The sequence below is a fragment of the Mesoplodon mirus genome (assembly GCF_964341445.2).
Source record: "Mesoplodon mirus genome assembly, chromosome: 5".
NCBI classification, from domain to species: Eukaryota; Metazoa; Chordata; class Mammalia; order Artiodactyla; family Ziphiidae; genus Mesoplodon; species Mesoplodon mirus.
Genome location: NC_138980.1, coordinates 40,186,937 through 40,205,703, shown reverse-complemented (window position 1 = coordinate 40,205,703; position 18,767 = coordinate 40,186,937). Strand labels below are relative to the sequence as shown.

Sequence of the window (18,767 nt, the reverse complement as noted above, 5' to 3'; positions counted from 1 at the left end):
AGGGCCAGTTTCACAGTGTTTGCTTGGAAGGACAATTTGAGGCTATGTCCATGTATGTACCCTCAGACCTATTTGTAATCCAAATACTAGAATGTTATCCTGCAGATAAACTGCAGCGACTCACCTTCAACGGCATTCAAAGGTATTCATGGCTACTTTGTATGAGGCAGGGGGTAAAAACCTAAATTTCCAGGGGCTGGATAGCAGTTTAAATAAATCATGGCCCATCGGGTTGGCAGGGAAGGAAACCCATAGGCCAAATGAAAGAGCCAGGTAGGGGAGAGAATTCCATGCTATTGGGGGTGGGGGGGAAGAAACACAAAGCAGAGCACTTGGGGACTCCCTGGCGGCCCAGTGGTTCAGACTCTGAGCTTCCAGGCATGGGTTTGACCCCTGGTGGAGGGAACTATGATCCCACAAGCCACGCAGCGAGGCAATCAATCAATCAATCAATCATTAGCAGAGCACACAACACGCATCTAAGTGGAGCGTGTGGGACTTCCCTGGTGGTCCAATGGGTAAGACTCCCCACTCCCAATGCAGGGGGCCCGGGTTCAATCCCTGGTCGGGGAACTAGATCCCACATGCATGCCACAACTAAGAAGTCCACGTGCTGCAACTAAGACCTGGCGCAGCCAAATAAATAAATAAATATTTAAAAATAAATAATAATAAGTGGAGTGTGTCGGGGAGGGTGTCTCTCTCTGCTGGCAGTAGGGTGGACCGGGTGACCCTCCACCAAATGAGAGCATTAGTCTGGATTGATGAGGACCTGACACACCCACCTTCACGCCAAGGGGGCTCTGTCCGTTCTGAGCCACAGACACCATGCAAGGACAGTCAAGTGCGCCTTTGCCAACATTTTCTCCCTGAGGCCCAAGGCTCCCTTTTCTCCGGTTATTGCAGCCAGAACATCCTGCCCACCCTGGGGTTGTGAAATGCCACACATGATGTACCAGGGCAGCTGGCGTGTACTGCAGGTGCAGGGTACGTGTGACAGAGGACAGAGGCTTTCCGCCAGGGGACACGGGTCCCTGGGGACACTGGAGCTGCTGAGTCAGCCACGGGGCCTGCAGACCCCGAGGAGGGTGGTCCACAGGCGGTGATCTTCACTCCCCTCCTGAAAACTGTCAGTCGGCTAACACTGTCTCAGAGCGTTTTTAAACATCTCTGCAATCCTGTCTTAGTGTAGGATACTCTGCCGTATAATACTACATCAGAATTTAAATTTCTAACTTCTAACAAGTGTTCATTTCTAATATAAATTTTTTTTTTTGCCGCACCTCCCGGCACTGGGATCTTAGTTCCCCTACCAGGGACTGAACCCACGGCCCCTGCAGTGGAAGCACAGAATCCCAACCACTGGACCAGAAGTCCCTCTAATATCAATTTAAATCAGTATTTAATCTCTGATTTTGGATTCCATTCCATAGGGCAGGGCTTTTCAGGGTCTGATTCCACCTCAGGTGACACAGCAGACATGGTGGGGCATCGACCCCCAGGGCCCCCCATAGGATGGGTGGGGAGGCCCACATTCTGGGCCCTGTTCTTTTCTGACCTCGAGAGCATCCTGGGGTTCGGGACAGCCCACACCCAACTCAGTCTGGTCTACCTCAGCACAAACCTCCCCCCACCTGGAGCCCTAATCGGTTCATGAACCCCACCCGTGTTCTTCGTGCCCCCAGCCCTGGGAATACCCACCCATGGACGGGATCCACCACAATGGCCCGTGGCTTGGAGCCTTCCTCTTGGAAGAGCGTCTTCCTCTTCACGCCCTTGGTGTCGGCCAGTGAGACGGTGCCCAGGATGGAGTCAGTCCAGTATATGTTGCTGTGGATCCAATCCACTGCCAGCCCGTCGGGAGCCTGGAGACCCTCGCTGATGACGGTGTCGTAGGAAGAAAAGCTGGGGGCTCTGTTGATCTGGGCGCTGAGGGGAGAGGAGGAGAGTGTCAGCTTCAGGGGCCCTCATTCCACTCAGGGACTGGGGCCGCACGGGGCGCGGCCCAGGCTCACCTGTAGATCTTCCTCTGGGACAGGTCGGACCAGTAGATTCTGTTGCTGGCCACCTCCGTGTCCAGGGCGACCACGTTCTTCAGGTTGGGGATGACGCTGGTGTATTCGCTGCGGTCCAGGGTCATCTTCCTCACTTCGTGGCGGTTGGTGAAGAAGAGGTAGGCGATGGTGCCTGGGGAGCCAGGAAGGGCAGTTCAGGAGAGTGAAGGGGACCCTGGCCTCCACCGTCACCCTGCAGGGTCTGACTGAATCAGGGGAGACACCAGGACGCCTGCCTGGGGTATGAACAAAGTGGTTCTGATGCGGATCGGGGAGGACACGGTAAATGACTCACTTCAAATGCAAACTAACCAGCCCACAGCCTGCCACATCCTTTATTGGGGTCTCACTATCTTGCCCACTATCCACCTTCCCTAGTCACCCCAGGGACAGGTGCCAGACAAAGAGGGCCAGCATCTATTCCCCAGAGACCACTGAAATTATTCAAACTCGCCTGTTCCTTCCCACAGAAACCACAATAAAGGCTCTCCCACACCCCCGGTTTTCCCCTCACTCCTTCTGCCTTCTGACCACTGCTGCTGCTTCCCCGGGTGGCCCCCCCATGGTGTACTATGCCCCTCCTCTTGGGATCTGTGAGCAACAAACTGTCTTTTCTGGGGCAGTCGTCTCCTGGTCTGTTGGCCTCACCATAGCTGCATAATAGTAAAACCTACATTTGAAAACACCTGGGCCCCAGCATTTTACATTGAAGAACATAAAGGTGAAGAAATGATAATGGCAAATGTAAACAGAGTGATTCCTAATGTTGGGGAATTCTGCTTAGTGCTTTTCCTACCTTTTTCTCTCATTGACCCTCACACTCCTAAGAGGCAGGGGCTGTTATCAACTCCCTGTACAGATAAGGGGGTTAAGGCTCAGAGAGGAGAAGTGACTTGCCCAAGGTCACATGGCTAGTGGGTGGCAGAGCTGGGATTCGAACCTGGGTCACTTTGACTCTGGGGGCTGTGCTATAACCATGACATCAATATCCACCAACACACCGAGCCTTCTACAACTGACCCCCGCAGAATATCCCTTCCCATGACACCATTCCAGCTGGGATGGCATCTGTAGGGACTTGAACCTACAGAATGGGATGAAAATGAAATCTCAAATCCTGGAGGGCTTCACACACGGGGATGTGACAGAGGGAAGCCAGGGAGCCATCAAAGGGATGACGACTGAGAGGCCCTAGGGGAAACAGCTCTAAAATATTTCTGCAAAACTGGTCCTCATTTGGAATAACACTGCAAGAGCAGAACATGATAGAAGACAAAGGATGTTTGGGTGACCTGTCAACTTCCCCAGGACAGCTACGCCTCCAAAACCATGGGATCCCTTGATTTAGGTGATTCTAAGAATTAGTGCACGGTTGCAGTTCTAACCTAAAGGTCAGGTAGAAGAAACTCAGTGATTTGTACTATTTTGTTTCATTATGAGCAATTATATTTTGGTCTCTTTTCAATGGATTTACTTTTTTTTGATATAAGTTCCTTTAGCTGGAAGGGGTGCAGGCTGTTCAGGCCATGGCTTTCCATTTCTTGTGCCCTGAAGCCCCTCATGGGACTGGGGGCTACAAACCATCCCCCACGGGATTGATCTGCGTCTTCAGAAAAGCCGGACAGGTGTGGGCAGCTCCCTAGCCCGATTCCTAACTAGGCTGTGGTGTTCACCTACCAGAGGCCTCCGGACCAGATGGTCTACCCCCGGGTCACTGCAGTCAGTGCAAAGTTCAGATGATAAAATTCCCCACCATGTTCGCTCCCCGTCCCGCCGCCTCCCTGCGCTCACCCACGGCCTTGCAGGCCTTGGTGAGGGGCTCCAGCTGGAAGCCCTCCTCACACTGGCACTTGTAGCTGCCCTCGAGGTTCACGCAGAGCTGGCTGCAGGCGTCGGGGTCCTGACACTCGTCAATATCTGCGGGATGGGACACAGAGAGATTTGGGGCATCTTCCCCACAGGGCACAGATGGAGCCATGGGCTCTGACCAAAGGCCGTGCATCCCAGTGGCAAATGGGGGACAGCTCATCCCCTCTGGGGAAGACCTCCAGGGCCGGGGACTCTGACCAACAAAATCTTGGAAACAGCCAAGTGTCACCTCTAACAGTGACCCCGATCTCACCATTCACCTCAGGGCACAGCCAGCAGGGCCAAGCTGAGGCAGCTGAGATTTCTTTCTTAATTATTAATACCCAAAGGCCAGAAGCAAGTGCTCCCTGAGAGCCAAGCCGGCGACAGCTGGCCCGTGCACCTGGCCTCCTACCAGCCCTGTGCAGAGGGGACGGCGCCCACGCCCACTTAATGGATGGGAAAACTGAGGCTGAGGGCTTGACCTCCCCCATGTCCAGGTAAAGGGCCGGGGCTCGGGAATCACCTTCACATCTGTGCTTGTCCACCAGCTGGAAGCCCTCAGGACACAGGCACTCATAGCCGATCTTGAGGTCGTTACAGATGTGGGAGCAGCCGCCCTTGTTGTCCAGACACTCGTTGGTCCCTGTGCCAGGTGGGGGATGGGGACCGGTCACACACTGGCCTCCAGCCACCCTTCTCCTGCCACCTGTGCTATTTCGCCGTCATCATTATAATCACCACAATGACTGTGCAGCTGCAGAAATACCATGACTCCTAAGAGGACTCAGCCACTGTCACGTGGGACGCCATGGAAGAACAATGAGGATGTTATAGTGAGTGAAATAAGCCAGGTATAGAAGGACAAATACTGCACTATTCCACCTCGAGGCCCCTACTGGAGTCAAATTCATAGGGACAGCAGGTAGGATGATGGGTACAGAGGCTGAGGGAGGGGGAGGGGGAGTTAGTGTTTAACGGGGACAGAGTCTCAGTTCTGCAAGATGAAATCGTTCTGGAGATGGATGGTGGGGATGGTTGCATGACAACGTGAATGTACTTAAAACACTACTGAACTTCACTAAAAATGGTTAAGATGGTAAATTTTATGTTTTTTTTAACCATAATTACAATTTTCTTAATTATAAAAAATAAAAGCTGGGGCTTCCCTGGTGGCGCAGTGGTTGAGAGTCCGCCTGCCGATGCAGGGGACATGGGTTCGTGCCCCGGTCCGGGAGGATCCCACATGCCGCGGGGCAGCTAGGCATGTGAGCCATGGCCGCTGAGCCTGCACGTCTGGAGCCTGTGCTCCGCAACAGGAGAGGCCCAGCAGTGAGAGGCCCGCCTATCGCAAAAAAAAAAAAAAAAAAAAAAAGCCACATACAACTTCCTATAGTTACATATATTAACCCATTTAATCCTCCCTACAACCCTAAAGGCAAGGGAACTACAGCTGGGGAAACTGAGGCACAGCCAGATTAAATGACCTGCCCAAGATCACAGTGCTGGACTCGAACCCAGGGCACTCAGCTCCAGAATCTATGCTCTTACCCTCTCTACCAGGCATGGGCCAAAGCCAGCAGCCCTCCACCTGCTCTTACACAGCTAAGAAGGGTTTTTTGTTTGTTGTTGTTTTGTTTTTGTTTTTTGTGGGTTTTTTTTTGCGGTACGCGGGCCTCTCACTGTTGTGGCCTCTCCCATTGTGGAGCACAGGCTCCGGACACGCAGGCTCAGCGGCCATGGCTCACGGGCCTAGCCACTCCACGGCATGTGGGATCTTCCCGGACCGGGGCACGAACCTGCATCCCCTGCATTGGCAGGCAGACCCCCAACCACTGCGCCACCAGGGAAGCCCCTAAGAAGGGTTTTTACATTTAAAAATAGTTGAAAAGAAAAATAAGAATCGAAAGCAAAATGCTATTTCATGAAAAAGTTCTATGAAATTCAATTTTCTGTGTCCATAATAAAAGTTTCCTTGGCGCACAGCCCCAAGCATTCATATGCAGTTGTATGCATTTGTATGGCTGCTTTTCTGTTACAATGGCTAAGTTGAAGAGCTGTGACACAGACCTTATAGCCTATAAAGTCCAAAATATGGGTCACAGCACTGCTAAAACTACACGCATTGCATCATTTGATCCCCAGCAGCCCTAGGATATGGGAGCAGTTACTGTCCCATTTTACAGCTGGGAAAACTAAGGCTTAGAAGCCAATCCACTTATTCCCCAGCAACCCCCCCATCTGTCTCACCCCACAGCACTTGTGGGCCTGGGTGGGCCAGCCCCTCGCAGCACCGCAGCACCCACGTCTGGGTCCCACCCCTGCTCTGCCAGCTGCCCGCACCCCAAGGCTCACCGCACTCCTTGAGGGGTTCGTCCGACCAGTCCCGGCAGTCCCTGACTGAGTTGCACACTTTGTCCAGGGAGATGCACTCGCCGCTTTCGCACTTGAACTTGTTGGGTCCCTCACATAGACTCACTATGAGAGCCACAGAGGAGGATCAGGTGCTTCTGTGCAGCAGGAGCCCACTTAGTGCTTTTTATTAATATGATAGCTTATTCATGCAAGAATAGATGCAAACGTATTTGGTAATAAAACAGAATAATTACTGAACACCTGTGAAGCCTCCACTCAGCTTAAGAATTAGAATGTCACCAAGAGCAGGGGCTGGGAAACTCTGGCCCACTGCCTGTTGGTTTAAATAAAGTTTTATTGGCACACAGCCCTGCCCATTCATTTGCATACCGTCAGTGGTGGATTTCACACTATAATAGCAGAGTCCAGTAGTTGTAATTGAGACTATGGCCCACAAAGCTGAAAATACTTACTATCTGGCCTGTACCATTGGGCCCTGACGGAGACTATTATAGTGGTCTTTGCCATTCCGTCCCCCTACTCTCTGCTATCCCCAGAGGTAATGATAGTCTTGAATTATGGGTTTACCATTTCCTTATTTTTTCATTAATCATTCTGTCAAACATGTATGAATGAACAATATATTGTTGAATTTTGCTTGTTTTTGAGTATGATATAATAACTGTACCCAGTAAATTCCTGCAACTTCCTTCTTGCTCCCAACCCCAAGGGTATGAGGTTTGCCTGGGCTGCAGACAAGGGCTGTAGCCTCATTGTCTCAGCTGTATGGTATTCCACTATGTGCCGTTTAAAATTATTTCCATATACCCCTGTTCACAGCAGCACTATTCACAACAGCCAAGGGGTGGAAGCAACCCAAGTATCCATCCACAGATGACTGGATAAACAAAATGTGGTCCATCCATACAATAGAATGTTATTCAGCCTTAAAAAGGGAGGAAATTCTAGCACCTGCTACAACATGGATGTACATTGAAGACATCATGCTCAGTGAAATAAGCCAGTCACACAAAGACAAATACAGTGTGATTCCACTTACATGAGGTCGCTAGAGCAGTCAAATTCATAGAGACAGAAAGTAGAATGGTGGGTGCCAGGGGCTGGGGGATGGGGATGGGGAGTGAGTGTTTCATGGGGACAGAGTTTCAATTTGGGAAGATGAAAAGAGTTCTGGCAATGGATGGTGGTGATGGTTACTTAGCACTACTGAACTTGACCCTTAAAAATGGTTAAGATGGTAAATTTTATGTTAAAGGTATTTTACCACAATTAAAAAAATATTTTGGGACTTCCCTGGTGGCACAGTGGTTAAGAATCCACCCGCCAGGGCTTCCCTGGTGGCACAGTGGTTGAGAGTCCGCCTGCCGATGCAGGGGACACGGGTTCGTGCCCCGATCCGGGAGGATCCCGCATGCCGCGGAGCAGCTGGGCCCGTGAGCCATGGCTGCTGGGCCTGCGCGTCTGGAGCCTGTGCTCTAGAGCCCGCGAGCCACAACTACTGAGCCTGTGTGCCACAAATACGAAGCCAGTGCGCCTAGAGTCCATGCTCCGCAACAAGAGAAGCCTCCATAATGAGAAGCCTACACACCGCAACAAAGAGTAGCCCCCACTGGCTGCAACTAGAGAAAGCCCACGCACAGCAACGAAGACCCAACGCAGCCATAATAAATAAATAAATATATATATATATATATATTTTTTTTTTAATTAATTCTACTGCTGATGAACATTCAGGTTGCTTCCAGTGTTTTGCTCTTAGGACAGTGCTGCTCTGCCTGTTCTAGAGCTTCTCTCCCAGTGCAAGTTTCCCAGGAGCGGAACTGCTATGTTGTAAATTCAGCAAAGTGCTTTACATGGAATCGTACTGTGCATGTAACTCTGAGCTCAGGGACATGAGCTCTGTACACTCCGACCACATTAAATCTCACAGTCCTGAAGTAGGTGCTTTCATTTTGCCCATTTGGCAGATAAGTGGAAGTGAGGCTCAGAGAGGTCAAGTAACTTGCCCAAGGACACACAGGAGGCTCCTCCCTTGTCTGGGATGCACCATGCTCATCCCCCTACATCTCCCCATGGCCCGGAACCCTGGTGGGGCAGAGCTCACCATTGATGCAGCCCAGCTCGTCGCTCAGGTCCTTACAGTCATACTCCCTGTCGCACTGCCGGCTGCCGTGGATGCAGGTCCCATCCAAGCACTGGAACTCATCAGGCCGGCAGGTGGCCACGGCTGGGAAAGACAGAGCCAGGTGTGGAAAATAAGAAAGTGGGCAGGAAAGCACCCTAACACAACCATTTTCTTAGACTTCTCTCCAGTCTGTCCTCGTATGCAGGAAATTCATTAAAAAGCTGGCAGACCCAACAGGCCATTCTCTGCAGAAAAGCAGTGATGTGGTCCCAACCCAGACAGAGGCCCGGCCAGGTAAGTTATGATAAATCATATCGATACCACTGAGTATCATACAGCCCTTCAAATGACTCACACTGCAAACGTAAAACATGTTTGAGTGGACACTACCTAAAAAGGCCATTACAATGAAATCTTGGTGGACACACGTGACGACTAGAATAGGGTCATTCTAACCACGGTCCAGACCTTGACCTCCAACAGGTTTTTGCTTTACCCTAATTCATTAAGCTCTAAGCTTAAGTTTTCTGCACTTTCCCATGGTTTACATTTCACTATCAAAATGTTTACAATTTGAAAATTCGATTTCAGGAGCTCAGTGAAAAAAGATGATAAATCTATGGGCAGAATGATCCTCCCCATCCACCTTTTTAAAAATATGCAAATGGGCTTCCCTGGTGGCGCAGTGGTTGAGAGTCCGCCTGCCGATGCAGGGGACACGGGTTCGTGCCCCAGTCCGGGAGGATCCCACATGCCGCGGAGTGGCTGGGCCCATGAGCCATGGCCGCTGAGCCTGTGCATCCAGAGCCTGTGCTCCGCGGCAGGAAAGGCCACAGCAGTGAGAGGCCCGTGTGCCACACACACACAAAAAAAAGGTGACATTTTAAAAAGTCTAATTACGGGACTTCCCTGGCAGTCCAGTGGTTGAGACTCCACGCTTCAAATGCAGGGGGCACAGGTTCGATCCCTGTTTGGGGACTAAGATCCCGCATGCTATGTGGGGCGGCCAAAAAGAAAACGAAAAAAATAATAATAAAAAAATAAAAAATAAAAAGTCTAATTACACCTATACAGCAATTGCAACTCTGAACACTGTGCACGTGGGCAAAGATGCCAAAGAAACAGAAAGACGAAAACAACCTACATCACTAGCCGTGCAAGAACAGCCCTGATTCAGGGAGCACTGACTCGGGGCCACGTCTCCATTGCAGTCGCCACTAACCACCTGTGGCTATTTAAGTTTCAATGAGTTAAAATGAAAGCAACCTAAGAATTCCATCTTTCAGTGGCACCAGCTACACTGGCCAGCACTCGTGCACTGGGCAGCATCACAGCAAGCTCGATCGGATGGCATTAGATTCTAACCGAGGTCAGCAAAGGCCGACGCTGTTGCCCCATCTGCAGGGGAGGAGACCACAGCACAGTGGTCCCTGGCCAAAGGTCACACAGCACAGACGACACCAGCCAGGCCCGGAGCCCAGGATCCTTTCTGGATCCAAATTATACTGCAGGTGCAGTTTGCTCCCCTGGGCAAAAGAGATTAATTAAATAGGTGTCCCAGACTAAGCACTCTTTGGAGGATAGCTTGTCCTCCATGTTACTGGAAAGACTCGAACATGAAATGGGACCGACTTTCTTGCTATGAGATGCGAAACCATTCAACCACCTAAAGGCACTGTCCCTGCCCCGACTTGGGGGAGCCTGGGGACAGATGAGGGAACCCGTGCGGCGCCCTTACCACAGTTCTCCTCATCAGACTTGTCCTTGCAGTCGGGGTCACGGTCGCAGTGCCAGCTGGAGTGGATGCATTCGCCGCTGCGGCAGTGGAACTCGAGGGCCGAGCAGGGGTTGTTGCCCCGTGTGGGGGCCGACGGCTGGGGGCCCCCGCAGTGCTGTGGCCACTCGTCCGAGCCGTCTTCGCAGTCAGGGTCGCCGTCGCAGGCCCAGAGCTCAGGGATGCAGGTGGCGCTGTTGCACTGGAAGCTGGCAGGGCCGCAGGTGGGCGCGGGGCAGGACACCTCGTCTGAGCCGTCTAAGCAGTCCAGGTCCGAGTCACAGACGAACTTCGGGGCAATGCACTTGCCGTCATTGCAGCGGAACTCGTCCTGGGAGCACGTCTTGGGGGCTGCGGGGATGGACGGGAGACGACAGCCCGGTCAGCGGGGAGCCTCCCACCACATCCTGACACCAGCCCATCACACAGATGGGGACACTGAGCCGAGGAGAGGCCAGAGCCCAGCAGTCAGGAGCTCGAGGCAGTGGTCAGGAACCCTGAACACGGAACCACTGCCCTGGCCGGAAGACTGCCCAGCTCCTGGGCCCCCTCTGTGCCTCAGTTCCCTCATCTGTTCATGTCTTAAGGCGTTGCTGAGGACTTGGGGTATAAAGCTCTCACGTTGGGCTGGGCACATGGGAAGCAGTATGAGTCTGCACAGGGGACTTCCCTGGTGGTCCAGTGGTAAAGAATCCACCTTCCAATGCAGGAGATGCGGGTTCAATCACTGGTTGCGGAACTGAGATCCCGCATGCCGGGGCAGGGGCAACTAAACCCCCGCACCACAACTACTGAGCTCGTGAGCCTCAACTAGAGAGCCTGTGTGCTGCAAACTACAGAGCCCACGCACTCTAGAGTCCGCGTGCCACAAGTAGAGAAAGAAAACCCACACACCACAACTAGAGAAGCCTGTGCCCTACAACTACAGAGAAAGAAGCCCCAGCGAGGAAATGAAAGATCCCACATGCTTCAACAAAGATCCTGCATGCCTCAACTAAGACCCAATGCAGTCAAAAAAAAAGTGTGCACAGGGAATAGAGTCAATAGCATATAATAAACTATAATGGAAAAGAATATGAAAAAGAATATATGTATAAGAATATAATATATGTGTGTGTAACTCAGTCACTTTGCTGCACACCTGAAATGAACACAACATTGTAAATTAACTATACTTCAATCATTTTTTTTAAAAAAGGCTGGCAAAAAAGTTTGCTGTTACTATTATTTGATTATTTTTATTTATAATGACACTGGATTTTTTTTTTTTTTTTTTTTTTCGGTACGCGGGCCTCTCACTGTTGTGGCCTCTCCCGTTGCGGAGCACAGGGTCCGGACGCACAGGCTCAGTGGCCATGGCTCACGGGCCCAGCCGCTCCGCGGCATATGGGATCTTCCCGGACCGGGGCACAAACCCGCGTCCCCTGCATCGGCAGGCGGACTCTCAACCACTGCGCCACCAGGGAAGCCCGACACTGGATTTTTTAATTGAAGTATAATTGACTTACAATACTATATTAGTTTCAGGTGTACAAGACAGTGATTCAGTATTTTTATTTTTTATTTTTTTATTTTTTTGGCCGTGCTGCGCAGCATGCGGAATCCTAGTTCCCCGACCAGGGATCAAACATGCACCCTGAGCAGCAGAAGCGAGGCGTCTTAACCACTGTACCGCCAGGGAAGTCCCTAATTCAGTATTTTTAGATGGTGCAAAATGATCACTGTTGTAAGTCTAGGGAGTTCCCTGGTGGCCTTGTGGTTAGGATTCCGGGCTTTCACTGCTGTGGCCCAGGTTCAGGCCCTGGTCGGGGAACTGAGATACTGTCAGCCCCGTAGAGTGGCTGAAGGAAAAAAACAACAACAAAAAACCACCATATAAGTCTAGTTACCATGTGTCACCCTACAAAGTTATTACAATATTATTGACTATATTCCCCATGCTGTGCATTACATCCCTGTGACTTATTTATTTTACAGCAGAAGTTGGTACCTATTAATCTCCTCCACCTATTTCACTCATTTCCCCCGCATCCCCTGGCTTTGCTGGTACTATTAGAGAGCCAAAAAAAAAAACTGGTAATTATGTGAAGTAATGGAAGTGTTAACTAACCCTATTGTTGTAATCATTTCACAATATATACGTGTATCGAATCATCACATCAGACACTAAACTTATACAATGTTACATGTCCACTATATCTCAATAAAGCTGGAAGAAAAATAAAATGCCTGGAAAAGGGCACCAATCCATTTTATTTTAAAATGTTCCCCAGGGACTTCCCTGGTGGCGCAGTGGTTAAGAATCCGCCTGCCATTGCAGGGGACATGGGTTCGAGCCCTGGTCTGGGAAGATCCCACATGCCGCGGAGCAACAAAGCCTGTGCGCCACAACCACTGAGCCTGGGCTCTAGAGCCTGCAAGCCACAACTATGGAAGCCCACATGCCTAGAGCCTGTGCTCTGCAACAAGAGAAGCCACCGCAATGAGAAGCCCACACTCCACAACGAAGAGTAGCCCCCGCTCGCCACAACTAGAGAAAGCCTGCACCCAGCAACGAAGACCCAACGCAGCCAAAAATAAATAAATAAAATTAATTTATTAAAATGTTCCCCAGGGAGTTGTTTCATCAGATGCCCACTAACCAAGGTTAGACGTGCATTTCTAAGGTAAATGTAAGCAAACACTCACTTTTTGGGTCTTATGGCTTGTGGGATCTCAGTTCCCCAACTAGGGATTGAACCCTGGCCACGGCAGTGAAAGCCCGGAATCCTAACCACCTGGCCACCAGGGAACTCCCCCTTTTTAGTTTTTTTTAAGACTCTCTTAAGGGTTTTCATATTTTGTGAACTTGAAGATTTGATGTGATCTCAGTTATTTAAATTTTCCCCAGGGTTTTTTGTTTTTTGTTTTTTAAAGAGCCTTATTTTGTTAAAAAAAAAAAACCTATGCAATTGAAAATGAAATTATAAATAATGAATAAAATCAAAGAGACAAGACAGGACGAGCTGCAAAGTGCCTTCCCCTCCAAGACTCTCGGCCTGTTTTTTCACAGAACCCTCAGCTTGGGGAACAAACTCTGACCTCAGCCAGGAACCCGGTAGGGTCACTTGGGCAAGGCCGGGACCCATGGGCCACCAGGCCAGTGACCCCACTTACGACAGCCTTCCTCGTCTGAGCTGTTCTCGCAGTCCAGCTGACCGTCACATCTCCAGGACTCAGGAATGCAGCGATTGACATGGCCCCCACAGCTGAAGTCCCCTGTCTTACAGGTGACAGACACTATGGGAGAAACAGGATTGAGCCTTAACCCAGAGGGAAGACCAACCTGCCTCACCAGTCCGAGCTTTGCAAGGGAAAAACCCAGAGTTTTCTGACAGGGGGTGCCGAGCCCACTTTTCTGGGTCAAAATGAAGGACATTTAATGGAGCTTGTTAAAAATTAGAAGCTAGGTGTTGCAAAGGTTTTGGAACGAGATAGAGGTGGTGGTTGTATAGCACTGTGAATGTATTAATGCTATTGAATTTTTTTAAATTTTTAATTTTTTTTGGCTTTTTAAAAATTGAAATACAGTTGATTTACAATGTTGTGTTAGTTTCAGGTGTACAGCAAAGTGATTCATATATATATATATATATATATATATATATATATATATATATATATATATATATATTCTTTTCCATTACAGTTTATCACAGGATATTAAATATAGTTCTCTGTGCTATACAGTAGGACCTTGTTGTTAATCTATCTTTTATATAGCAGTGTGTATATGTTAATCGCAAACGCCTAATTTATCCCTACCCCCTCCATCTCAAACTGATCACTTGAAAATGGCTAATTTGTGTTATGTGAATTTCATCTCGATTAAAAAAAAAAAAAAAGAGGCTTTAAAGGAAAGTTTCAGTTCCGTAATATCTTCTCTCTCCACTTCCCAATTCACAGCTGAATACATCAATACACTGGCCAATTTCCACCGAGTCTGTCATCCAGTATCATCAAATCACTTTGCTGTACAGCAGAAATGTTTATTTATTTTTCAAAAAGTTTTTTTTGTTGTGTCATGGCTTGGGGGGTCTTAGTTCCCCAAAGAGGGATCCAACACCGGCCCCCTGAAGTGGAAGTGGAGTCTTAACCACTGGACCGCCAGGGAAATCCCTGTACAGCAGAAATTAACACAACGTTGTAAATCGACTATACTTAAATTTTTTAAAAAGAGTTAAAAAAAGGGTTAGGACGTGTGTCATGCCCAAAGGGGACTCACTGCACGTCTCCTGGGACTCATCGGAGCCGTCCTGGCACTCAGCGCTCCCGTCGCAAACCCACTTGTAGGAGATGCATGTCCCATCTCGGCACTGGAACTCATTTCTCCCACATTTTTCTTCCACTGAGAGAGAAAGAAAGGAGAAGGAAGGATCAGGGTCAGGATTAGAAACGACCATGCTCCTTGTGTCTATTTCCTGCCAACTGAAGAACGAACCAGAAATACAACCTTACTGTAACAGTCAAGTTCCCAGGAAATGAAACACGCACAACAAATTAAATTTCATGAACTGAAATTTAAGTATCGTGGAGGATGCAAAGAACACATCCAAAAGAGAGATTCGTCCTCAATATGAGATTTTGGCATCATGGTTGTTGAGTCCAAAGTATGGATCCATTGGTCTATGGGATCAAAATATTAGAAACTGGGTGTACATTAACAAAGAAAAGAAAATTATTTAGTATATTACAAATCTGTATGGAAACAGTACCAAGGAAAATTGAGGCTGTAAAAGCATTAAGCTGGAGGAAAACTTGAAAAGCTTTCTCCAGTAGGTAGAAAGGAACTATAAAGAGATAAAAATTATGAGAAATTATTAATGTAGAGGTCAGTGAGCAGAGATCCAGCTCCAGCTGGATCTATCTGTCTAGCTGGATATATGATTATCCAGAAAAGATAATCATATAACTAAAAGTCAGATCAAAAGAAATGGGACAGACACAGTACCAAAAGATCTAATCAAGAGAAAACTTTCCTTAGGAAAACAAAGACTTGGATTTTGAGATAAAAATGAGGACAAAGTAAGTGTTTGGGAAATTTTCTAAAATATATGATTTTTGCACTTTGGAAAAGAGAACAAAATAATATTGTCTGCATTTCGTTTTACATATCATGCTTTGATTTAGAATGCATTGTTATGTGTGAACTGTGATCAGAGCAAACTTTTATTGGTTGGTAAAACCTGGTACTAATCATTTAATCTCTAAATATAAACCTTGATCCCCTTTGTAATCTAAAGTAATGCGGCCAATAAAAATTATGATCTGGTTCATCTCAGGATAAGGAAATAAGACCAAAAAAAAAAAAAAAAAAAAGAAGCTAGCAGGATTTTCCTGATTAGTCAGATGTTCTGAAGGCAAATATATGTAAAATAGAAGTTTTAACTGATGGCTACATTTCTTAAATTTTTCATTACCTTTGAAAGAAGATTAAGAATGTCTTTTCTTTTATTAATTTATTTTGAATGTTAGCCGTAACCAAATAAAGAGTTTAATGGTTTGTGCAAAAACTTATTCATTAGCTCATCTTGCACAAAGGCAATTAATGAATGCATTGGCTGGGAGAAAACTCCAGACAAAAAGAACAGAAGACAGTAGATCCTTTAATGATTCTTCTCATGGGAGAAGTCTCTCCTTCCTTCATTCTGGATATGAGAGAGGAAGATTCAAGATCTTACATGCTTTGGGGCTTTTTATGTATTTAGATTTTTTTTCCTTTGATATTCTCTTTAAACACCCATAATTTGTTTTTATCCATGGTGGTATTGCCTAGAAAACGTGAATCATCTACACTTAGTCTAGTAAACGGTTACAGGTAAATTAAAATTTTGTTGCCTGGAAAATAAATAAATAAATAATAATTTCCATGAATAATTCTTTAGCTCTGAGACTACTGAAGAATGTTTCCAAGTATCTGTTCTCCTCCTCCTTCTCCATGTTATTAAGACCTTCAAGTTTTAGCTGGGCACACGACCCAAAAGAGGATCTATAATTTCCCAATTTTCCTTGCAGCTAGGTGTGGCCATGGGACCGAGTTTAAGCTAATGAGCTGTGAGTGGATGTAAATGTGCAAACTTCCCGACCTTAGATGGCAGCATTAACAAGTTTATTCCTATTTTTTAAAAGTCTTTATTGAATTTGTTACAATAATGCTTCTGTTTTATGTTTTGGCCACGAGGCATGTGGGATCCTAGCTCCGCGACCAGGAATCGAACCCATACACCCTGCACTGAAAGGCAAAGTCTTAACCACTGGACCGCCAGGGAAGTCCCAAGTTTATTCCTATTAATGAGCATTCTGCCCCTCCTACCCTCAACATACAAGATAAAAAGAGATCTAATCAGATATGATAGAAGGTCAAGCCAAAAAAAAATCAAAATGATCAAGGACACCCTTTGAAATGTGGCCTTCTGTGCCCAATTGCTAATGATTAACCTTGCCCTTAATACTCAGCCATAAAAAAGAATGAAATAATGCCATTTGCAGCAACATGGATGGACCTAGAGGTCATCATACTAAGTGAAGTAAACCAGACAGAGAAAGACAAATATCATACAATATTGCTTATATGTGGAATCTTTAAAAAAAGATACAAATGAACTTATTTACAAAACAGAAATAGACCCATAGACACAGAGAACAGTCTTATGGTTACCAAAAAGGAAAGGGGTGAGGGACAGATAAATTAGGAGGTTGAGATGAACATATACATACTACTATATATAAAATAGATAACCAACAAGGACCTACTGTATAGCACAGGGAACTATACACTTAATATCTTGTAATAACCTATAAAAGAAATTGAAAAAGAATCTGAATCACTTTTGCAGCAAAATACTTGCTCTGACTACATCATGATTTGAGATTTTAACTATAGTAGGAAGCCATCACGAATAACAAGATATTTTTAAATGTTGTGTGTCTGATTTTTATCTCACTTTTTCAACATTTCTGCTTTTCTGTATAGTTATGGTTTGTAATGTACATCATACACTAGTACAGTATATGATAAATAATTATATTAGGGAGGACTTCCTCAAATTTTTTTTAACCAATGAGGGTATGTGAGTAAAAGAGTTGGGAGACCAACTGGTTAAGACTAGGATCAAAGACTTAGGGCCCAAATGTGATGTGAAATACTGGATTGGATCTTGGAAGAGGAAAGGGCCATTAAAGAAAAAAAATGGATGAAATCCAAAGAAAGTCTGGAGTTCATAGTAATATACAAATGTTAATCTCTTAGTTTTGACGCGTACTGTAGTATGTAAGATGTTAATATTGGGGGAAAATGTATGAGGGGTATGAGAATTCTCTGTAATATCTTTGCAACTTTTTTTTACATTGAATATAATCCCAAAATAAGAAGGTAATTTTTTTTCCAAGTCCTTGAGGTGAAAGATGACATACATTAGATGACTGCAGTTCGTTCTTTCTTTCTTCCTTTCTTTCTTTCTTTCTTCCTTCCTTCCTTCGTTCCTTCCTTTGTTCATTAAATATTTTTGGCTGTGTTGGGTCTTCCTTGCCCTGTGCGGGCCTTCTCTAGTTGCAGCGAGCGGGGGCTACTCTTCGATGAGGTGCATGGGCTTCTCATTGTGGTGGCTTCTCTTGTTGCAGAGCACAGACTCTAGGCATGCGGGCCCAGTAGTTGTGACACCCGGGCTTAGTTGCTCCGTGGCATGTGGGATTGTCCCAGGTCAGGGATTGAACCCGTGTCCCCTTCACTGGCAGGCAGATTCTTAACCACTGAGCCACCAGGAAGTCCCCACTGCAGTTCTTTATAATGAACAATGAATGTGAATAAAGATTTGGGGAGCATCAGTGGGGAAAAAGGTCTTTAGGGCTGGAAGGCATGTGAAAGCCAGACCTTATGATGATGAAGGAAGAGATATGAGTCTCCAACTCATCCCATTCTTGGCCAAAATGGAAGTGTGTTCTCCATCTAAGTTAAAGTCAAGACATAAGGTGGCAGAGAGGTGAAGGTGGCCCACAGCCGGAAGGGAACAAAAGAACACACCTGGATACTTCTTTTCCAAGCTCACGGATGTATGGCCGGTGTTCCCTACACCCATCCCATTTCCTTTCATACACACCCATCTGCAAGACATCTGTTTTCCCCATAAAATGCCATCCTGAAACCTCTATAAACAAGGAAGAGGGAGGCCCTGAGGTCACCAGATTTCACCAACTGTCCCCACTCCAAAGCAGTGTGAATTACAGTCTTACGGAAATGGCATTCTCTGCCTCCGTACTGGATCTGGTAAAAATTTCACAACCTCAGATCCCAAATCCCTGCAGTTCCCTCTGCTGCAAAACCCCCTCCCAACTTCCATCTGTTTGTTTGGCTAACAGTTCAACTTTGAATATTTATTTATTTATTTATTTTGGCTTTGCCGGGTCTGAGTTGTGGCATGCAGGATTTTTTAGTTGCAGCATGAGGGCTTCTTAGTTGCGGCATGCGGGATGTAGTTCCCTGACCAGGGATTGAACCTGGGCCCCCTTCACTGGGAGTGCCGAGTCTTACCCACTGAACTACCAGGGAAGTCTC

At 47.1% G+C, this 18,767-nt stretch overlaps 1 protein-coding gene across 4 annotated transcripts in view; it reads right to left on the bottom strand.

Annotated features, from left to right (window-relative positions):
• The window catches only part of LDLR (low density lipoprotein receptor), a 36,297-nt gene that overhangs the window by 10,806 nt on the left and 6,724 nt on the right, over positions 1–18,767 (bottom strand). The window contains exons 2-10 of one of the 4 annotated variants that reach the window (XM_082623708.1): positions 14,442–14,564; positions 13,334–13,456; positions 10,142–10,528; positions 8,383–8,505; positions 6,258–6,380; positions 4,429–4,548; positions 3,846–3,971; positions 2,016–2,187; positions 1,702–1,929 (exon numbers count right to left, since the gene is read on the bottom strand). In XM_082623708.1, the coding sequence (XP_082479834.1) occupies positions 1,702–1,929; positions 2,016–2,187; positions 3,846–3,971; positions 4,429–4,548; positions 6,258–6,380; positions 8,383–8,505; positions 10,142–10,528; positions 13,334–13,456; positions 14,442–14,564 (1,525 nt within the window). The remainder of the gene's footprint in view (positions 1–1,701; positions 1,930–2,015; positions 2,188–3,845; positions 3,972–4,428; positions 4,549–6,257; positions 6,381–8,382; positions 8,506–10,141; positions 10,529–13,333; positions 13,457–14,441; positions 14,565–18,767) is intronic. The other 3 variants (XM_082623710.1, XM_082623709.1, XM_082623711.1) reach the window with 3 other exon arrangements.